Genomic DNA, 19,494 nt, shown 5'->3' with positions numbered 1-19,494 from the left:
CAATCTTTCCCCACACAACAAATTTTTTATTTGTTTTTAACAACTTAAAAATGTTTGTAATGGGAAATGAAATCACAGGAATGATTGTGCTTAAAAACTAAAATGACTTCATAGGGTTCAATAAAATGTTACAACTTTATAACCAAATCACAAGGAAAAGAAGTGTAATTTAAAATAAGGATAAGTTCCTTACAACACCCACAGAAACATAACAGCTGCACAATTAATAACAAAATCTCCACAAAATGACATAAAGCAACTGCAGATCACTTGGAGTGACTGTAAAAAACATGTTCTAGTGATTCTATACATGCATTTTATTTATTTTTTGTTATAACTGAAATAAAATAGACAGAGGCTTCGAAATAACTGCTTCTATAAGGACAAACACAATCCACAGGTCGGGTTCAGGGACTCCAGTTAGCTGAGCTGAAACCTAGCACGCAGCTAGCAGCTACAGCCACGCCCCCAATAATGCTGTTTTTATACAATAACACCGATAAAAACTGTTGTTTTGAAGGTTATCTGTTATCTGCAGAGCCCAAACTGTTTGTGCATCAGGCTGTAACCATGTTTATTTAATAATAATGGATTGGATTTATATAGCGCTTTTCAAGGCACCCAAAGCGCTTTACAATGCCATTATTCACACACTGGTGGAGGCAAGCTACGGTTGTAGCCACAGCTGCCCTGGAGCAGACTGACAGAGGCGAGGCTGCCATATCGCGCCATTGGCTCCTCTGGCCAACACCAGTAGGCGGTAGGGTAAAGTGTCTTGCCCAAGGACACAACGACCAGGACAGAGAGGCCGGGGATCGAACCGGCGACCTTCCGGTTACAGGTGCGCTTCCTGAGCCACGGTCGCCCACATTTCTGCTGTAAATGTTTAACATGGGCACTGACTCACTGCTGGAGCCTCTGCTGGACGTCAGAGGAACTGCAGCTTTGGGTACTTGAGGCTTTCATCCTCAGTTTGTGCGTACATCGTGCTGTAAAGTGCATGTAATCAGACCTCTGCCTGCCTGTAAATCATCACATGTGATGTTTATTGTGCGCTAGGCAGAAGGTAAAAGTCTGCAGGGACCTGCGTGAGCTTTCAGGTAAATTGGAGTTTCAGCCTTCATGCAACAGCTACCTGGGCTGGAGTCTCAGGGGAGGGGAGTGTTTTCCACTTCACACATCAGGTGACCTGAGAGACTGAGAGAAAACAATATTTCCTCTAAGAGGTGTGTACTTCCCACACCACAGGATGAAGCTTTCCACTGTGAAGGAAATCCACTGGCTGTTGGGAAGCTTTATTTAAACTCCTGCTAACAAAAAGAAGCTAAAGCCACATCAGAGGGACAAAATTAGCGCGGTTATCAGGGAGATACACTATGAGGGAAATGTCCCCTTCAAAATAAAAGCACAGAAACGCAATATATAAGCGCTCAAAGTGAATTCAATGTGAATTGAAACTGAGTTCCAACCATCCAAGCATTATTCCAACTGTTTAAAGATGCGTTTCAACTTTTATATCAAAAAGCATTTCACTTTTTATATGACTTTTAGCTTTATTTCAGCAGATTTATGTCCACTGTAAGGCTGATATATCACTTTTTAATGTTACTTTTATCCATAAATTTTAGCTCATGTGAATCTTTTTAGACCTTTTTCCTCATTTATCTTTTATATCAATCACTTTCAGGTTTTCCATCATTTATTGCAGTCATCTGTTATTACAGATTTTTCCCATATAAATCATATATGTAGCTCTGTACCATCATATCCATACGTTTAAGCTGATATCAATGAGATAAAGTTTTTCAGTGATAAATGATTGACATACAGACACTTTGGTCTGTATGTCAATTTATATCAAATATTTTAATTTTAACATTCATTTTCAAATGTTTGTTGTAGCTGCATTTCAGTGTAATCACACGTTACTGTTTTGTTAATTTACTAAACTATATCATTTGCATAACTTGCATCTCGCGTTCTCTGGGAGCTTTATTTTGAAAGTTCTCTGCAGGCGTGGGTTACCTATTGTGAGCCGGTTGGCTTGACAACGGGAATGATGGGAGGTGCTTGTCCACGTCCGAGATCGGGGACGGGACAGGTAGAGCCAGGTGAACAGAAGCTGCACACCTGACACTGACACACACACACTTTGTCTCTCTCACACACACACACGGACACACACGGGCTGAGGGAGAGGAGGCGGCCGTTGCGCTGAAGAGGCTCTTGGGACTTCACATCCTGCTCAGCACACCGGGAACCAGAGAAGGGGGGACCATTAGGAGCGTCAGGGCGCAGCAGACACAGCAGCTGCTGCGGGCTCGGACTGTTCAGAGAGGGGCTGAACTGCGCCTTTAACTCCCGGGACTCTGTGAGTGATTAAGCGGAGGGCTGCAGCCTCCTGCCGGGGCGGATTACTGCCCGCTGTGGTCTCACATAATCCGCACTTTGGGATTTTCTTCAATGTTCCCGGAGCAGAGCAGCAGGTAGTTCCTCCCCCGACCTCCCCGCGCACCTTTTTTCTCTATTCAAACCCCGGGGGAGGGGGGGTCAGAGACCCGGTGTACCCACTTAATCCCGCACCTGCTGACCGCAGCAGCACCATGATCAGCTCCGAGGGCCTGAGGCCGGCCTCGAACGGCAGGAAGCCGCTGGGCAAGCTCGCCACCCGGCTGGAGGAGGTGAAGAACCCGTGGCGGCAGGGCTCCACGCTGGAGCTGAGCCACAACGAGGCGGCCCGGCTGGCCACGGACGCACTGCTGGAGCACGGGGAGAAGGAGTACCGCAGGGTGCTGACCGAGGAGCGGGAGGTGAACTTCCTCTCCCCGCTGGAGATCCACTACATCACGCAGCATGCGGCCAGCAAGACGTGCGGCGGCCCCGACAGCAACGGCGTAGGGCCCGGGGACCGGGACTTCGGGGACGGGGACGCCGTGTCCGAGCTGACTTCTGGGACTTACTTCCCCATGATGTCCGACGAGGAGCCGCCGATGCTGGAGCTCGGCTGGCCGGACACACCGACGAGATACGGACCGTCGGAGACTCAGATCTACTTCCAGAGAGACAAAAGCCACAACATCAAAGATCTCATCAGGTCCCTGATCAACAAGGCCAAGAAGGTAAGAGTGCTCTGAGGGGACCGGAAACTGAATCATCTCTGTCTGCGATCTTTTATTAAACAGCCTGAAACAGGAGGCCGCTTTTCATCGTTTATTCCTGAAAGCAGCCAGCAGCTGATCGGTCAGTCACGGCAGTGCAGAGGTCAAAGCTCAGACTTCTTTACTGTATTATTGATGAGTGTGTGCTTTGTTCTCACAGTGGTCTGACTTATAGTCTCCCACAGTCCAGCTCAGAGTTCTCCTCAGTCACACCATCTGTAAACTCAGTTTATTCAAATTTATTCTTATTCTTTAGAGAAAAGCTGCAAATGTGAAAAGATTTAGTCTTAAAATCTGAGTTTCACAGACTGAAAGCTGCAGCTGGACCAGGAGAGTTTATCCTGGTGACCTTTGACATAAGTCAGAGAAACAAAGCAGCAGCTTCCTCGCTGGGGTTCATAACACACTGTGAAAACGCTTTTTATAAATAAAGTCCAACCTAAAGTTCCCAGCAGTCACTTTGTGTCCACCTCAAACTGGTGAAAACATTTTATTATCACAGAAGACAAAATAAAAGCTCACAGCTTCAGATGTGACGAGTTGGAAACATATTCAAGTGTAAAATGATTTTTTACAGCTGAGTTACTGCAGCTAAACATTTAGTGTGATCCAAAGCATGTCGCTGTCTGCATGTTAGACCAGTTTGTGCCACACTGTGTAAACACAGTCGCCTGTCAGCAGCTGGGATCAGTGACCTCACTCTGTGTGTGTGGAGCAACTCTGCACTCAAAGACATATTCTGCCCATTATTACTCACAGTGTAGCGCTGTCACAGAGTCTGTAAGCCTGAACTGTGCTGCACGTTTCAGGCTGATTAGAGCAGCTTTAAGTGCTGCACACAGACGGAGTTAACACAAGTGCTACGTGCCAATAATGCGACCAGTGAAACGGCTTTAAAGAGATGATAACACAGAGGGAAATGAAGCCTGAATACAGTCAAATGAATAAAGGGAATTATTATAACTGACAATTTCCTCTTGAAGCTGAGATTAGATCAAGTGTTACAGTCATGCTCAACACGGTAATAACACTGAGGCTGAAACACTGCTGTTGACATGTCGTTTGGCAGCTGAAGTCGAGAAATGGGAAATATTTGCACTTTTGTCCATTTTTGGCCTTTTAATAATGAAGCACCAGTGTGGAGGCTTGAAACCAGGACAAAGTCTTCATTTGGAGTAACAGAGGTGCAGCTCACTGCGTGGATAACGTCCCTGGAGCATTTTTCACCCGGCTTGCTTACAAATGGCATGGGCAGGCCAGGGCCCGCCCGCCACCTCCTGCCACCGCCCGCCGCCGCCCGCCATCTTTGATCTCTTCTTATCAGCTTGTGAGCTTGAGGCCGGCTGCTCGAGGTCCAGGGAGCAGAGGGCTGGCTTTCACACTGCCTGCTGTTTAAGCACAAACCCCCCGAGCTCACACGCACACCGCGGTGTAGTTTCCATCTTTTGTGTCTCTTTAACGTTTGCATCATTATTTTCTTTCTCGCTGACTTTGAGTCTCTTTTAAAGTCGCCTTTTGTGTTTGAGGCATGTGAGACAGGTTTGTGTCTCTTGATCTTTTGTGTTGGTCTGAGGTAATTTTCCTTGTCAAGTAGCTGTTTTTTATTCATTATGTAGCTTTTATAATCTTGCATTGCTGACGCTGCAGCCTTTCTCTCCTTTTTTGCTTCTCTCGTCTCTTTGCAGATGTTTTGTGTGTGTGTGTGTGTGTGTGTGTGTGTGTGTGTGTGTGTGTGTGTGTGTGTGTGTGTGTGTGTGTGTGTGGTAGCAGGTTTCCATCGCTTGGTTTTGGCATCAGTTTGCTGGTATTTATTCGTCTATATCAGAGTTGGTGTAAAGCTTCTTTTTAAACAGAGACTCTGACCCTGCACGGCTCCCCCTGACCCCGCGGCGCCTCCGACCTCTTTGCTGTATTCGTGACCTCGACAAAAACAACCACGAGGCGACAGATGAACGACCCTTAAACCAAGTTCTTCGCTGCTTCTCTGACTTTCTGTAACTTTACATTCAGAGCGTTTTGCACGTCGTCTCCTGATCAGCGATCACGTAACAGTCAAATGAGAAGCTCCGTAGGTTTGTTGGCAGACAGTCGGGCACGCGCTGCGTGTGAGTCACTTCCTCCTCCTGTGTGTATAAATAGACGTTTTTTTACGTGAACCTGACCAGTCTGTGCGTTCGTGCCGGAGAAGCTGTTTTCTCTCAGACGCAGACGCTGACCTCTTTCCCACACGTCTGTGCCGACTCAGCAGGTTTCAGATCAAATGACACTCTGGATGCATTTCGTCAGTTGGTGGATGCAGCAGACAAACAGCCGCTCTCAGAGCTGCACGTTTGTTCCTCCAACGGCTCTTTTCACTCGCTTCATTTCAGCGTATTAGGACAGTAACTGAACTTTGACCTCCTTAATTTAGTGACAGATAAACCTAAAGAACAGCCTTGCAAATGAAGTGAATCAGGACGCAGGCCTGGCTCAGAGTAAAACCCGTCCTGCAGCAGCCGGCCTGCAGGTGGGCAGCGCAACAGTTTTTCATTATTAATTCAAGTTATAGCAGAGTGTGCAGCGGCCCCGGGGCCCAGACCCCCAGGGTTCCTCTGTTTCAATGACAGCAGGTGCATGTGTTCAGCTGGGTCAGCTAAAAGTCAATACCAGTTTTACTAACGATTTACTACCAGTCAAACATTGTAATCTCATTACATCACCTTACAAACAAAATATTATTATATTGCACAACTTAGGGTCTGATAATACTATTACATAAGCTTACAGTGAATCCTTCAGATAAAATCTAACTCAAACTGGGAGTTAAATGACATTGATTAGTTGATCAGCTGATACAAATAGAGTTAGTCGGCATGTTTTTGTGATTATTGCACCTTCTGACAACATCTGGAGCTTTTCTCTGTCCCACATAAAATAAATCAAACATCTTGGATTTTAAAGATATCTGAAGATGTGAGAGATTATAACTGATGTTTTTTTAATCATTTACTTTAAATGATTTGCTCATTTGTTAAAAAAAAATAGATATAAAATGAAAACTTAATGCAAACCCATTCTGCTGCAGATTTTCATCCTTGGGCTCTGCTACAGCAGCTTTGCATGATTCTCAGTATGAAATCAGCCGTATGTATCTTACTCTGGGCCTTGGTGCAGTCCCTCAGTTCATCCACAGCCTGAAACGAGCTGTTTTAGCTCCTCCCACTTTAACACCATCAGCGGGCCTCTGCAGCACGGCTTTACCCCGGGGACACAGAACAGGTTAATCCAGCTGTGGAGACTCTGTGAAGCTGCAATTATCTTTTCATTTTAATAGGTCATAAATCTGTGAGCTCCACTCAAATCTGCACGTTGTTTTAGTGCTCTTCTGAGAAATTCAGTTTTCCAAGAACGCTTTTTACTTCCTGCATTTAAATGGAATTTTTTTTATTGTTTAGATCATAAAATGTCAGAAAATTGTGAAAATGTGCATCAGATACCCAGAGCCCCCCGACGGTGCTTTGTTTTGCTCAAACAGCAGTCAGAAAACTTTAATAAATATTAAATGAAACACCTCCAGTGGACTGAAAGCAGTAACACAAACCGTAGTTTGTCCCTGTTGACTTCAGAGAGTTCCGACTTCAGACTTGGACTGCATAAAGAAATATTTCTAACGTGAGTAATCAGCGGAGAGGTTCCATGATGATGGCCTACGAGTGAAAATGTTTCCCCTGCTCACCTTTAGCGTCTCTCACAGGTCACTGACTCAGCTGACCTGATTTCCTCAGATATAGCTTTGAGGGTTGTGACTGTGAATGACCTTTGACCTCCAGTTTTAGCCTCGGGAACAGATTAAAACCTGTGCCTGAGGATCTCGGGCTAAACCTACAAACTTAGGTCAGGTGGTTTCAGTCAACTTCAGTCTGACTGGCTTCCCCTCAAAGATATGCTGGGGGGCGGGGCTTCTGTACCTGAGATGCTTATAGCTCACATGGATAACTTGAACATATGCTGACCTCTGACCTCTTAGAAACTTTTAGGAGATAAATGACATTAAAAACAAAAAGCAGCATGAGGCAGTTAAATTACAGAGTGGAGTGTAACAGACTTAAAAACTTAAACAAATGACCTCAAATCTGCTTAGAAACAATAAAAAAATCAGTCATCATGTTTTCTTTAAGACCCCAGTAATCCACTGATACAGGAGCACATCACAAACAGAAGCTTCTGCCCGGAGCTGACTTTTAAACACACCTATACGTTTGCATTTCAGTCGGGTTTATCTCCATTTTCATTTACAAGCTGAATTTCAGAATTTGAAGCTGAAAAGTACGTGACAGGAAAGATCTGGATCCAGGATTTTACTCAGAGAAGCACCGAAAACGAAGGTCGGTGGAGTCTGTGACCGGAGCAGGGACGTCCCCGAGAGAGAACTCAGGCTTTATTTCAAGTTGAACTCGACTGATGAAGCTTCAGTGCGTCAGTTAATTGTTTTCTGATAATTTCTTCACTTTGCTCCAGTTTCTAACCTATTAAGCCCTCACAGTTTGGCCTATATACTGGAGTTTCTAACTTATACAACATCCAGAGTCAGTAAAGACAGCTCAGTGACTGAGACGCCGAGATGAACAAAGGTCGGCTTTATGGATCAGAGACGACGGGAGAGTTTTCATAAATCAAACGTGTCTGTTTGGCCAAGAAAGAAGAGACAGTGAAATCATAAGCCTGAGAGAAAATAAACCTGCTCTGCGCGTGGAAACTCAGATCACAGGAACAAGAACAAAGTTCAGTCGGCAGCCTCTGAAAAACCTTTGGTCCAGAGCGGTGAGAGGCTCTGAAATGTTCACTAAACACTTTGTGCTAACGTCTGGCTTTCCTGCAGGTGATCGCCGTGGTGATGGACGTGTTCACGGACGTGGACCTGCTCTGCGACCTCATGGAGGCGTCCAACAAGCGCCGAGTCCCCGTCTACATCCTGCTGGACGAGAAGAACCTCGGACACTTCACAGACATGTGCTCCGCGCTGGATATTCAGAACTCTCACCTCAGTGTAAGTACAGCACACACCAGCACTGACTGCAGGGCCACCCGGGGGCAAACATTAGCGACGCCCTCAGACGCTCATGTTAAACACGAGAAAATTCGAGAAAATGAACTCGCTGCACGTAATCCCCAGAGCTCGGGCCTCGCAGTTTTTTCAATTCCTGACTCTGCAGGTTGTCATAGAAAGAAGACGTCCCAAATATGGTCATTTCAGGCACAGCTGAGAAGCCCCGCCCACCTACTGTAGAAATCTTCCATTTATTTGTAGCAACCAGTTAGAATAAAGCTGCCTCAAAGGAGGTGGAGCCAGAACAGCTTATTTCAAAGATGGGGCACAACAAAAGCCGACATTAGAGTCTCAAAGAGAATAACAATGAGACTGGAACCTGTAAGAAGTCCTCTGTAAAGCTGGAATTACTCATTCCCTTTTTGCCAGTTGATGTATTAATCATTGAAAGTGAAAAGTAAAAAAAAAGACGTAAAATTTCCTACATCTCAAATTGACGACTTCGTCCGTCAGATGTGATGGAAGTCGGTGTTCTTGCTTCAAAACTTTTTCCATGTTTGAGAAACGAGACTTCAGGTCGAAAGTTTTATGACAAGAATCCATGAAATTGCTGTTTATAATTTCATCTTCCTTGTGTGTGTGTGTGTGTGTGTGTGTGTGTGTGTGTGTGTGCAGAACATGCGTATTCGCAGCGTTTGTGGCGACACATACTGCACCAAGAGCGGAAAGAAATTCACCGGACAAGTCCTGGAGAAGTTCATGATCATCGACTGTGAAGAGGTCATCGCCGGATCATACAGGTGAGGAACATACACACACACACACACACACACACACACACACACACACACACACACACACACACACACACACACACACACACACACACACACACACACACACACGCTAACGGTCTTTAAAAGATGAACTAAATACAAATCCTGCTCTTCTAATGAAGATCATCTTCCTCCTGTAGTTGACATATTTCCTGTTCCTCAGTCTGGTTTCTTTAAGTGTACATAGTCACCTGGCGTGAGTGTGCAGGAAAATGCATCGCTCACTTAAAAAACACAGTCAGTATGTGTTTAAGTGGTTATCTGTAACATGTGGGAGCACAGCGCTTTCCTTAGAAGAAGTGAAGTTAAAGCTGAAACGCTCGGCTCGGTTCCAGGACTTCACTAACCCGTGTGTGATGTCACTGTGGCTGCGTCCATCTTTTGTCTTCACTGTATGCGACCGAGGGACAGGAGGATAAAACGGTCGGTCATTCTTAGTCTCACAGAGAAGCAGAAGTTTGGACGTCTTGCTAAACTAAAGAAAAAACAAATGGCAGCACCGAGGCAGCTGTGATGGGCTTATACCGCTCTGATGTTGCTTTGCTTTCACTTGCATGTAGTAAAAAGATAAAAACCGCAGCAAGAATAAAATGCGAACATAAAAACGTGTCTAACGTCAGCTGAGCCGAGCGGGCCGCTCTCCTTTTAGCAGCCTCACACCGACTTTGCATCCAGCAGCAGATTACAGCAGGAAGCTGCCGGAGCTCGGACAGCGTGATGGGTTTGTCTGATCGGATAAGCAGCGTGACAAAGCTCACGTTGTGCAGCTGAACAACTGTTGGCCACGAGCTGCTGTGGGAATACCTGAGTAATACCTGTAATTACATCTACACACTCAGTAGGTGGATGAGGATGAGAGCTGCAGGCACCAGCAGAGACCTCATTCATGCTCCTTTTTTTAAGCTGCTGAAAAAGATCAGGTTATTTACTAGATTGTGATGCTTTTCATCAATCAGGCCGTCCATAGGAGCAGAGCCACGGGGCAGCCATGGCCACCCCACACAGCCCCGTGGTGAAGCCTGAAATGGTACAAGCCTGGGCGCTATCACCACTCGCAAAGAGACAGGACCATTTAGGAGATGCAAATGTTTGATGAGCGCATCGTCTCACAAACGGCCGTGCGCTCATCAGCCTTGATAGCAACAACCTGGAGTGCTAGAATAAAACTGTAGCCCTGCAGATGAGCCTGAGATAAGCTGCTTATTTACCTGTCAGTTATAATTACTCGCAGGGCTTTATTTAGGATCTTTATTTGGACTTATAATATATATATATATAGGAATTGACTCTTAGTGGGGTTTTAAACATAGATGACTACAGCAGCACTGAGGCGTGAGCAGCTCTAGCGGCAGAATGTCGTATTTCATCTTGAAAAAGGGATAAATGTGTTTGGAAAGTTTTGAAGCAGAAATTTTAGTGTGAATTCTGCTGTTGCTTACTCATCCACAGCTCAGACGGAGCGCCATGTTTGTTTGTTTTTTAACTGTTTTTATTTTATTCATGTTGCACTGAGTCTGTAAATCACGGGAGTCGTCTTCCTTAAATCGATTAAACACTCCTCAAAATTTTAATGGTTAAATTCTTGGAGACGACTCAAACTGAAGCAGTTTAAGTCTCAAGGAAAAGACTACAAGTCTCTGTAACGTGCTTCAAAGTGCAGCGTGTGTGTGTGTGTGTGTGTGTGTGTGTGTGTGTGTGTGTGTGTGTGTGTGTGTGTGTTGCTGTAATGTAGCCGTGAAGCTGGTGGACAGTTTGTGCTGTAAAAATCTGGTGATTTTAACGACTTTGTGTCACGGAGCTGCACAGTGCTCGTAAAACTCGGTCATAAGGCTCGCTGTGTGTTTCTCAGTCAACTGGGACAAATTATATTTGGTTAACTTTGCAGACAGCTGCTGACTGTACAAAGCTAGTGTTGCGGGTTCAAAGTATTGGAGATGGATACAAGAGGAAAACCAAAATAACAACACTGGTCCGGCCGGGTTGAGTCAAACGGTGATTTTTAATGAACACACACGTGGGAGATGAACACTGCACGCAGACAGCATCAGATCTCAACATGGTGGAGCATTGCTCAAACTCTTATAGCCTCTAGTGGCCCCACCTAGTCATAAAAGCCTAAACATTGACACTCTTTCTCTCACACGGCGCCTAAGCTACGACCTTGGCTCCCTGTTTATCTGCTCCTGCTGAGATGGGGCAGAAAACCTCTCCGGTATGTTCTGTTCTCTTCTAACCAGACAAATAAGATCATGACTCTCTGAAAACAGTATTTCTTATAACTCAGCCGTATAATGCATCATAAAACAATATCATTCATTCACAATAAATCAGCAGTCTAATGTGATGCAAATCAGTTCAACAAATGTAATAGTTATCACCTTCTTCTAATTCAGGAGAATAATGCAAACTAAAACTACACAATATTTCACCATCTTTAATTAGGGGTAAAACATGGCATAAGGTAATATTATAATCCCACACTAGTTATGGCTTTTTTTGGACTCGTTGTTTAGGTCATAGTTCCTGTACACAGCTCTGTATACGTCATGGCACATACTGCAGTCATCTTAAAGCCTCTCTTATTATCTGTGCTGAGCTTTAAGCCCTTTGTTCCCTGCATTTAATCTTAAAGGCAGCGCCACAGTGAAGTCTGAGGAAACACCATGTCTAAAGGATGAAGTCGGGAACTCGGAGGCAGTTTTCCTATGTTAGCTGTTAGAGTCGGGATTGATCCTTTCTGAACACTGTACTCCATTTTCCTGTAGATTGCTATGTAGCCAGCTCATAGTGATAACATTCATAGATTGCAAAACATACTTGAGTGGAAAGATTCTTTAACCTTAGTCACCTGTTTCAGGTGTGTCGCCTTCATTCATTCACTCGTCTCCTTCTCTGTTTTCACGTTTTTTCCCTGCTCTGCTTCTTGTTTTGTTAAATTATTTCATCCTTTACATTTAAAGTAACTCTAATTTTGCAACACACAGTGTTGTTTTCAGAGGATTAAGTGTTGCTTCAGGTGTGTGGCAGGTAAGAGGGCGGAGTCCCGCAGGCTGACAGGCTTCTAATTCCATTACTGATTGTGGAATGAAGGGTGAGGTCAGACGCAGTATCAAACAGCACACCTCACACCTCTGCTACACCTGCTACAAACTTTATCACTTCAATATTGAATCAAACTTGATTCCTGGGAAGCGCCGAGCCTGTAGCTGTGAAACTGATTAGCTTGTTTGAGAACCAAATAACAACACAGATGACCTGATATTATGCAGATAATATCTGAATCTGTTTATCTGAAAGAAAATATGCAATTTTTAATAAATAGTTTAAAGCTAAAATGAGAATGGGATGTCCCAAGCATCAGCAGAAACCAGTATATATTTCAAAGGACAAGTAAGGCAACCAGTAAAGAACAACAACCCAGCAGAGATCCACAGCAACCAGCAAAAAACAAGCCAAAAACTATGCAAATATTACCAAAAAGACCCCAAAACACAGCAATCTCAGAGGCAACCAACCAACAACAGCCAATCAACCAATGACCAAAGAGACACCAGCAACCAAAACAAGAAGAAAAGCTAAACAAAAATCTACAAAACAGTAACCAAAAAGGGGCCAACATACCAAAGTCATGAGCAACTAAAAGAAACTGAACAAAAGTAGCAACAAAACAACCCAAAGAACAAGGCACCAATAACCAACAACTCCAGGCCTCGAGGGCCGGTGTCCTGCAGGTTTCTCACCCTGGGTCAACACACCTGAATCAAGTGATTAGTTCATTACCAGGCCTCTGGAGAACTTCGAGACATGTTGAGGAGGTCATTTAGCCATTTAAATCAGCTGTGTTGGTTCAAGGACACATCTAAAACCTGCAGGACGCCGGCCCTCGAGGCCTGGAGTTGCCCACCCCGCACCATCCTACAGTAATCAACAGGAACAACAAGAAAAACAACAAACAAACTCAACACCGACTACCTCCCATAATCAGGCCCCAACAACACATTAGACACTGTCAGAAACTCAGGTATGTTTATAAATGGCTTATAGAGCCAGAGAAGACGTTGATATTTGTTTGATCTCACTGCAGAAGTTATAGTACACAAACCAACAACATCCAATCAGACAACAGCTCCAGTCTACTTTATGTTCCTCAGAAGTAGCATTTGTTTATGAAGCTATAAATGGGGGTAAAGTACAGCGAAGCACGTTCAGGCTGAATGCTTTCAGTTCAGTATTGCTCACTTTTAGACGTCACCTGAACGGCTAACAGGTGCATTGTCACTGAGCCTTTAAGTGCTCCAGGAAGCAGCAGGTAACTGGAAACAGTTTATCTTAAATGGCTGAGCGTCTTAACGAGATCTCATTTACAGCTTTATGACTTGTTTGTTATTAAGCCACAACTTTAATGAGCTAAACTGGAAAGCAGTGGAAATTAACACTTATGATCAGGTGTTTAGATAACGAAGGTGTGCTCTGAGCTGTTCTTCTTCAGAACTAATCAGGAATTTAGATGAATCATATCAAACATAGCTGAACACTGAGTGGTTTAGTGCTGAGGAAAGCTGTCCTGCAGGTTCCTCTCAGGTTGTCTTCCTTTGTTCTAAAACATCGTCAAGTGTGTAATGGCTTGATTACAATCAGAAAAGAATCGGTTTCGTAAATCTGTAAATTTCATTTGGAGTTTCCATGAGTATTAAAGTTCTTTGTGTTGCTTTGAACAAGCCAGGGAATCAGTTAAACTGTGAATTTCGTCTGCTCTGATATCATGGAGATGCTGTCCGGTTCAGGTTTGTGCAAATCAGAATCAAATGCCGCCAACTGGCCTCAGATCAGATATTATAGGGACAACATTAGCTGGCACTCTGCTGTCGTTTAAATACACAATAATAAGTTTAGTGTATTACACGTTCTGTTTATGGAGATTAAGAAGATGCAGACTCTCTGCCATTAACTTGTATTTGCAGAAGTACGAAAATGAGTCCTTCTCTGGCTGTAGGGTTTAAATGTGCATGAATGCTAGTTTGGCTAAAGAAGCAGATCAATGATTAGCTAAATGGCTAACATAATAACAAACAGTTGACCATCGAATCTATAACCAAGTCATAGATTCGATGGTTATGCTCTTAGATGCAGTGTTTCCTACATGCATGTTGCCCAAGTATAGTTCCAATAACATGATTAAAGCCTACTGCTCTTATTTTGGAAGCTTTGACCATTTCTGTCTCCCTGCTGGCAAGCCTCAAGGTGGTTCAAAATGAAACTCCACCATTTGGGCTGCAGCAGAACCAGAACCTAAGGCAGGTGAAGAGCTGATGCCGCTACGCAAAGCAGGACCGGGGATGGCGTCGCCAGCTGCAGTCCGAGATGGTGGAGCTGGAGTTTACAGGATGAGGAACTTTGGAGCGACAGCTAACTGTTGCTCCATTACTTATATTCACAAAATGTAGAAGTTGTTATTTATATGTTATTTAAGGAAGTGTGAGTGTGCCAAGTACACACATGTTCACACAAAACTCATATTCATACACAAGTAGTGTGACGTCAGAGTAACCTTGATCTTTGCCTTTAAAGTCTAATCAGTTCCTCCTTGAGCCGACAAATCTGAAGAAATTACCTCAAAGCATTTGTCAGATATGTGCAGGAGTGCAGATGAGAGGGCTCGCTGGGTGGATGGAAAACCCCAAACAGGTTTACATCCATCCCCACAGCTCAGACGGGTCGGAGTGTATGTTAATAATATTGACTTTAACTTGAGTATTATTGTTGAACAATATGCTGTTTAAATCTTGTGTAAACAAACATGGATCATGGTGGCTGGTGTTGATGAGGGTGTGCTGGTGCTCGGCTAACACACCATCCACCCACCCTGCTTTGTGTATCTGTGGAAACAGCTGGTACATTTTGTGACTTGTTAATGAAAAGGTGTAAAACATCTTAATCTTTTACTTGTAGAAACTTTGTAATGTGTTGCATTGACTAAAACTCAGACGCTTGTGTGGTCGTCTAACTCTGAACCTTTGTCTCGCCTGCACATAAAAGCATTAAAGTGTCTGTGCTGCTCAGTTAGACGCCTTCGGTGTTCGTGCACCTCTCGTCCACTGCTGTCTGATAAACTGATGAGTCACTGCACTGACTCATCATCATCCAGGAAATAGTTAACACTCACTGCAGGGCTGTTTATCAGCTGGAGGTGGAGGGAGATAATTTACACAGAGACAGCTGAGAGGTACCGAGTCTCAGCCTCAGTTTGTGTTTCATAATTTTGAGATTTCATGCAGAAAAACCTGTCACACATGACAAACGTCAAGCCTGGTCCCTGCATCTATTCAGGCTCTTATCCAGAACTGCTTTCACTTTCTGATTGTTATCTGCATGAACTCATTGTACTTGAAATGCCACCTGGTAATCGGCAGCTGCACAGAGTCTGATTTCATCTTTTACATAACTGATGCATCAAAAACTGCTAAAAAATGCTGTCCGCTGCTGAGCGAGGTTCAAATCACAACTTGGATAAATCCATCTCAGCTGCTGCCGTCCAACACCTGCAGAGAGGCGACTGCACCTAAAATTCACTTTGGCCTTTCTGTCTTTAAACACATGTAGTTTAATCATTATTGTTATATACATATTAATTACTTAAACACACATTAATGCATTTATAGTAAGTTCTCCTTGAGTATCAGATCAGCAGTAAAATGGCTTCAGCCCAAAAGTTCATAAAGGATTCGAGGAAAAAAATCCCAAAGTTCAGGGTCATCTTCTCGGGCACATCTGGATTTTTCAGCTTGGCGGGTATTTTTAGATCCCTCAGAAGAGACTGGTTATGTCCCTTTGTTCATGTGCTTCTGCGATGGCTGCTGGATGTGCTCCAGTCGGTCAAAATGCCGATCGCTCGACCCGATTTTCATTCGTTGGAAGTGAAGGAAGTTTATGGGGAAGACTGTTATGCTCTCCCTCAGAGGCCTCTGGTTCTGTTTCAGTAACTCCTTCATCTCACACCTTGTACTGTTATTTATGTGAACTGTATTACACATAAGTACACTTAAATCCAAAAAGCATAGGAGGCAGATCTCTGACTCTAACCTCTGACCTCTTCTCTCCAGTTTCACCTGGTTGTCGGCTCAGGTGCACAGCAACATGGTGATGCATTTCTCGGGGCGCATCGCCGACAGCTTTGACCGAGAGTTTCGCTGTTTGTACGCCGACTCTCAGATCATCGACTGTTTCTACAACCCGGAGGAGGACGGGATGCCGTACTACCCACCGTACCCTCCCATGATAGCCCCCGGCCTGGCTCTGGGGCTCAGCCCAGGCCACGGGCTGGATCTACTGTCTGAAAGGTGAGAAGGTGTTCACTGTAAGGCGAGACACTTTCATTCTGATTACATTTCATGTCTCCATGAAATCAACAGCCTGATTTGTAACTAAATGCCATCTGACCTTCAGTGTGCCACTTTTAACTTTTCTTCTTCCGCAGGCAGCGGGACAGGGGGTGCTCGGAAAACTCCAGCAGCCCATCGAGTAGCAGCGTCTCCAGTGTGAAGGCTGCACCTGGGATGTCCCCAAACACTGTCTACAAGGTCACCCAAGGTCACGATAAGAAGGAGGCCGCTGCCGGCTCCCACATAAGCCCTGAGAGAAGACTCGGCGACCGATCGGGAGGACAGACCCCTACACCAGGAGGGCGAGGCTCTGCTAACGGGGGAATCAATCACAGCCCAATTCCCGATCGCCCGCCACCCGCCTACGGTCAAGCGATGGGTATTGAGTGGAACAAACCCAACACAACAGATGTCTTGCGGGCAAATATCGGTGGAACGTCGACCAAGTTCCAGGGTTTGGGGCTGTACGATCACAAACCAAATCTCTTCCCCTCCTCGATACCCTCCCCAGTCAGTGACACCAAACCGCCGCCTAAGCAAAGGCTGCCCGGCGGGATGTTCAACAAACTTTCAGATTATCTCTTGTCATCCAACTCTAAAGACAGGGACGCCTACAACTTCCGGAGGACTCCGTCTCCTCACGGCTCACCCTGGGGAGGACCAGACCTTTCTCCAACTGAGCCAGAGAGTAAGCAGAGTCCACCGCCGCCGCTCTCTCCGGTCGGTATAATAAGCCGGCAGGACCAGAAGCGAATGACGCTGGGCCACAGCAAGCTGGACCTGGTGAACCAATACAACAAGATGAAGCCCAAGCAGGTGTACAGCCGCTTTGAGCTCAAGGGCACGAATTAGACTGGAAGGCCAACCATCAGAGAGGTTAATGTGACTCTGGAACATTCCTCTGGTATCTTTTGTTATAAAGAAAAGACTCGAAGATCTTGGAAATTGCTCAAGTTTGGTCTTCAGACCTCAGCCCTACAGGAAACTAAGACTCTTGAGGAGCCATTTTGGCTCCGTGTAGTTTCCCTTTTATCAAACGAGAGGTTTTTAACGCAGAGTTGTGGCTTTTTTTGAGGTCGTAGTTTACCAAACAAATCACACTTTTACTAAATCTGCACATCATGATTCAGCGACAGTCACTACCTGAGTAAATATGTTCTCATAGGTGAAATAAGTTTCAAAGATAAACAACACGTGAAAACCATCGAAAATGTGAATCTTTGGCTTCAGCACTCCAGAGGCTTTCATGTGGGCATTTCTATACATTTTATACTCGGTGACATTCCTGAGAAACAATTTGAATTCTTCCTTTGGGTAAACGTAGGATTCTGCAGTCATTGTGCTGAAGAATTGTTGGTCCACAGAGACCTTTCTCACATTTATTGAACGTTTATGCTACATTTGGATGGAAACTTAACTAATGCACGTTTAACTGACTGGATCCCAGCCTGGGGCTCAGCTCGAAATGTGCCGATGGTTTAACAAGCAGATCCTTGATACTAATATCGCTCAAATTCTGCAGATTAAACGATCACTTTGTTGGATTTCACATTGTGACGCGACCTCCACAGTTTTATTGGAGACGTTTGAATCTGAGGTTATTTTTTTGTTTCATCTTTTTTTTCTCATTAAGTAAATAAAGGGATCAATGAGTCACCTAACAAACAAAGATTTTTTTATTCTGACACTCGACTGTTTCTGCTCTGTAAACGAGTCATGCCATATACTAACACTAAGTAAAAATATATTTTAACGTCTTAAAGTCAAGATTTTTTATTATGGGAAAAAGATCAGTGTAGAAATTCAAATCCCTCAAAATATTCAGTTTGCACTGTTAAAGCGATGAGAAGATTAAAGATAACTGGTGTACCGTTATTGTTTAATCATTATTATAAGTGAATTAATCAATCAATCAAAATAATGATGATTAATCAATTGTTTGAGCTCCAGAGTTTATCCAAAAACCCAAACCTGGACATACACAGACTGACAGAAATCTTATATCCAGTCACAAACAGTAAAGTGAAGTTTAGGTGAAGTTTCGTCTCCACCCAGTCTTTGCTCCTGGGAGTACGACAACACGTGCCTTGATCATCCTGCCTTAAGGTTTGCAGTCACAGTTTCGACAGCCTGTCTCCAGCAGCCTCGGTTAGTCTCGGTCACGGTTTTACCTTTGTTGTTCAGCACAGGGAGCAATCTGTGCTGCAAATATTAGAAGCAATGCCAGGATGTTTCGTGGTGCTCGTCATGTTCTGGGAAAGTCGGGAGAAACTATAAACTGCAGGGTCGTAGGGCATTTTGTTTACATCGGATGAGACGATCTGTGTCGAGAATCTACATTGATGTTCCTCAGCTTTCCTCGTAACGGAGGCTCGTTCCTCCCGCTGCACACATTCACAGCAAACTTGTAGATTTGTATAGAAATGATTAATTATTCTCTGCACCACAGTGATTCCTCCTCAGTGTGGAGCAGCAGACAAAGACGTAAAATCACCCAAAGCAATAAGGACTGATACTGATCAGTAGTTCTGATGTGTGTCTTTTGTTTACTGCTCATTCAGTGGGCGCCTTCTGTTTTTATTTGCCCTCAAATCAGCCGGACATTTGATTTATTTGTATATGTTTGCCCATGTAATGTACATTATACTGTATATAGTACATGAATGGACTGCCAGGAAGTTGGGTCATTGTTAAGAAAAACACTCTTCAACTTTATTTTTACAGTTTATTTACTGAGAATGTGAACTTGAAGTTAATTTTCTGTGTTTAAGTTGGTTTTAATTTGTAAGATGAACAAAATTTAATAAAAACGTGAAGGTAAAGTTGAGTTCAGTGTTCATTTTTCCATAAAACCGAGTAAAATGATTCCTGCCTGTGTTTAATTTAAGAATGTTTTAATGTGGAAACATCACTATAATACAGGAGAAACAACGTGCAAAGCAAGACATTATATTTGCACAGATTAAAGAGCAATGACAGCCAAGTTATTAACTAATGTTGGTTAAAGAACAAACAATCTGACTAAATATGCATCAAGTGTTTATTAAATTTCCCTTGATTGTCTAAACGTTCGTTCACAGACCTGAAGATTATTT

At 44.1% G+C, this 19,494-nt stretch overlaps 1 protein-coding gene across 1 annotated transcript; it reads left to right on the top strand.

The window, feature by feature from the left end:
• The first annotated feature begins 1,975 nt into the window (after window positions 1-1,975).
• Window positions 1,976-19,221, top strand: fam83c (family with sequence similarity 83 member C). Its single transcript, XM_031735732.2, has 5 exons — window positions 1,976-3,119; window positions 8,017-8,184; window positions 8,860-8,984; window positions 16,121-16,357; window positions 16,495-19,221. The coding sequence occupies exons 1-5, from the start codon at window positions 2,604-2,606 to the stop codon at window positions 17,249-17,251; spliced, it is 1,803 nt and encodes a 600-aa protein (XP_031591592.2). The 5' UTR covers window positions 1,976-2,603; the 3' UTR covers window positions 17,252-19,221.
• The last annotated feature ends 273 nt before the right edge of the window (window positions 19,222-19,494 follow it).

Source organism: Oreochromis aureus, linkage group 5 (genome assembly GCF_013358895.1).
Source record: "Oreochromis aureus strain Israel breed Guangdong linkage group 5, ZZ_aureus, whole genome shotgun sequence".
Classification (NCBI taxonomy): Eukaryota; Metazoa; Chordata; class Actinopteri; order Cichliformes; family Cichlidae; genus Oreochromis; species Oreochromis aureus.
Note: the sequence above shows the minus strand (reverse complement) of the source record. Positions and strands in the feature narration are given on the sequence as shown.

Coding starts and splice junctions, on each gene's coding strand:
- fam83c (XM_031735732.2), top strand. CDS start 2,604: ATGATCAGCTCCGAGGGCCTGAGGCCGGCCTCGAACGGCAGGAAGCCG. Junction 3,120..8,016: donor TGATCAACAAGGCCAAGAAG/GTAAGAGTGCTC, acceptor GCTTTCCTGCAG/GTGATCGCCGTGGTGATGGA. Junction 8,985..16,120: donor GTCATCGCCGGATCATACAG/GTGAGGAACATA, acceptor TCTTCTCTCCAG/TTTCACCTGGTTGTCGGCTC.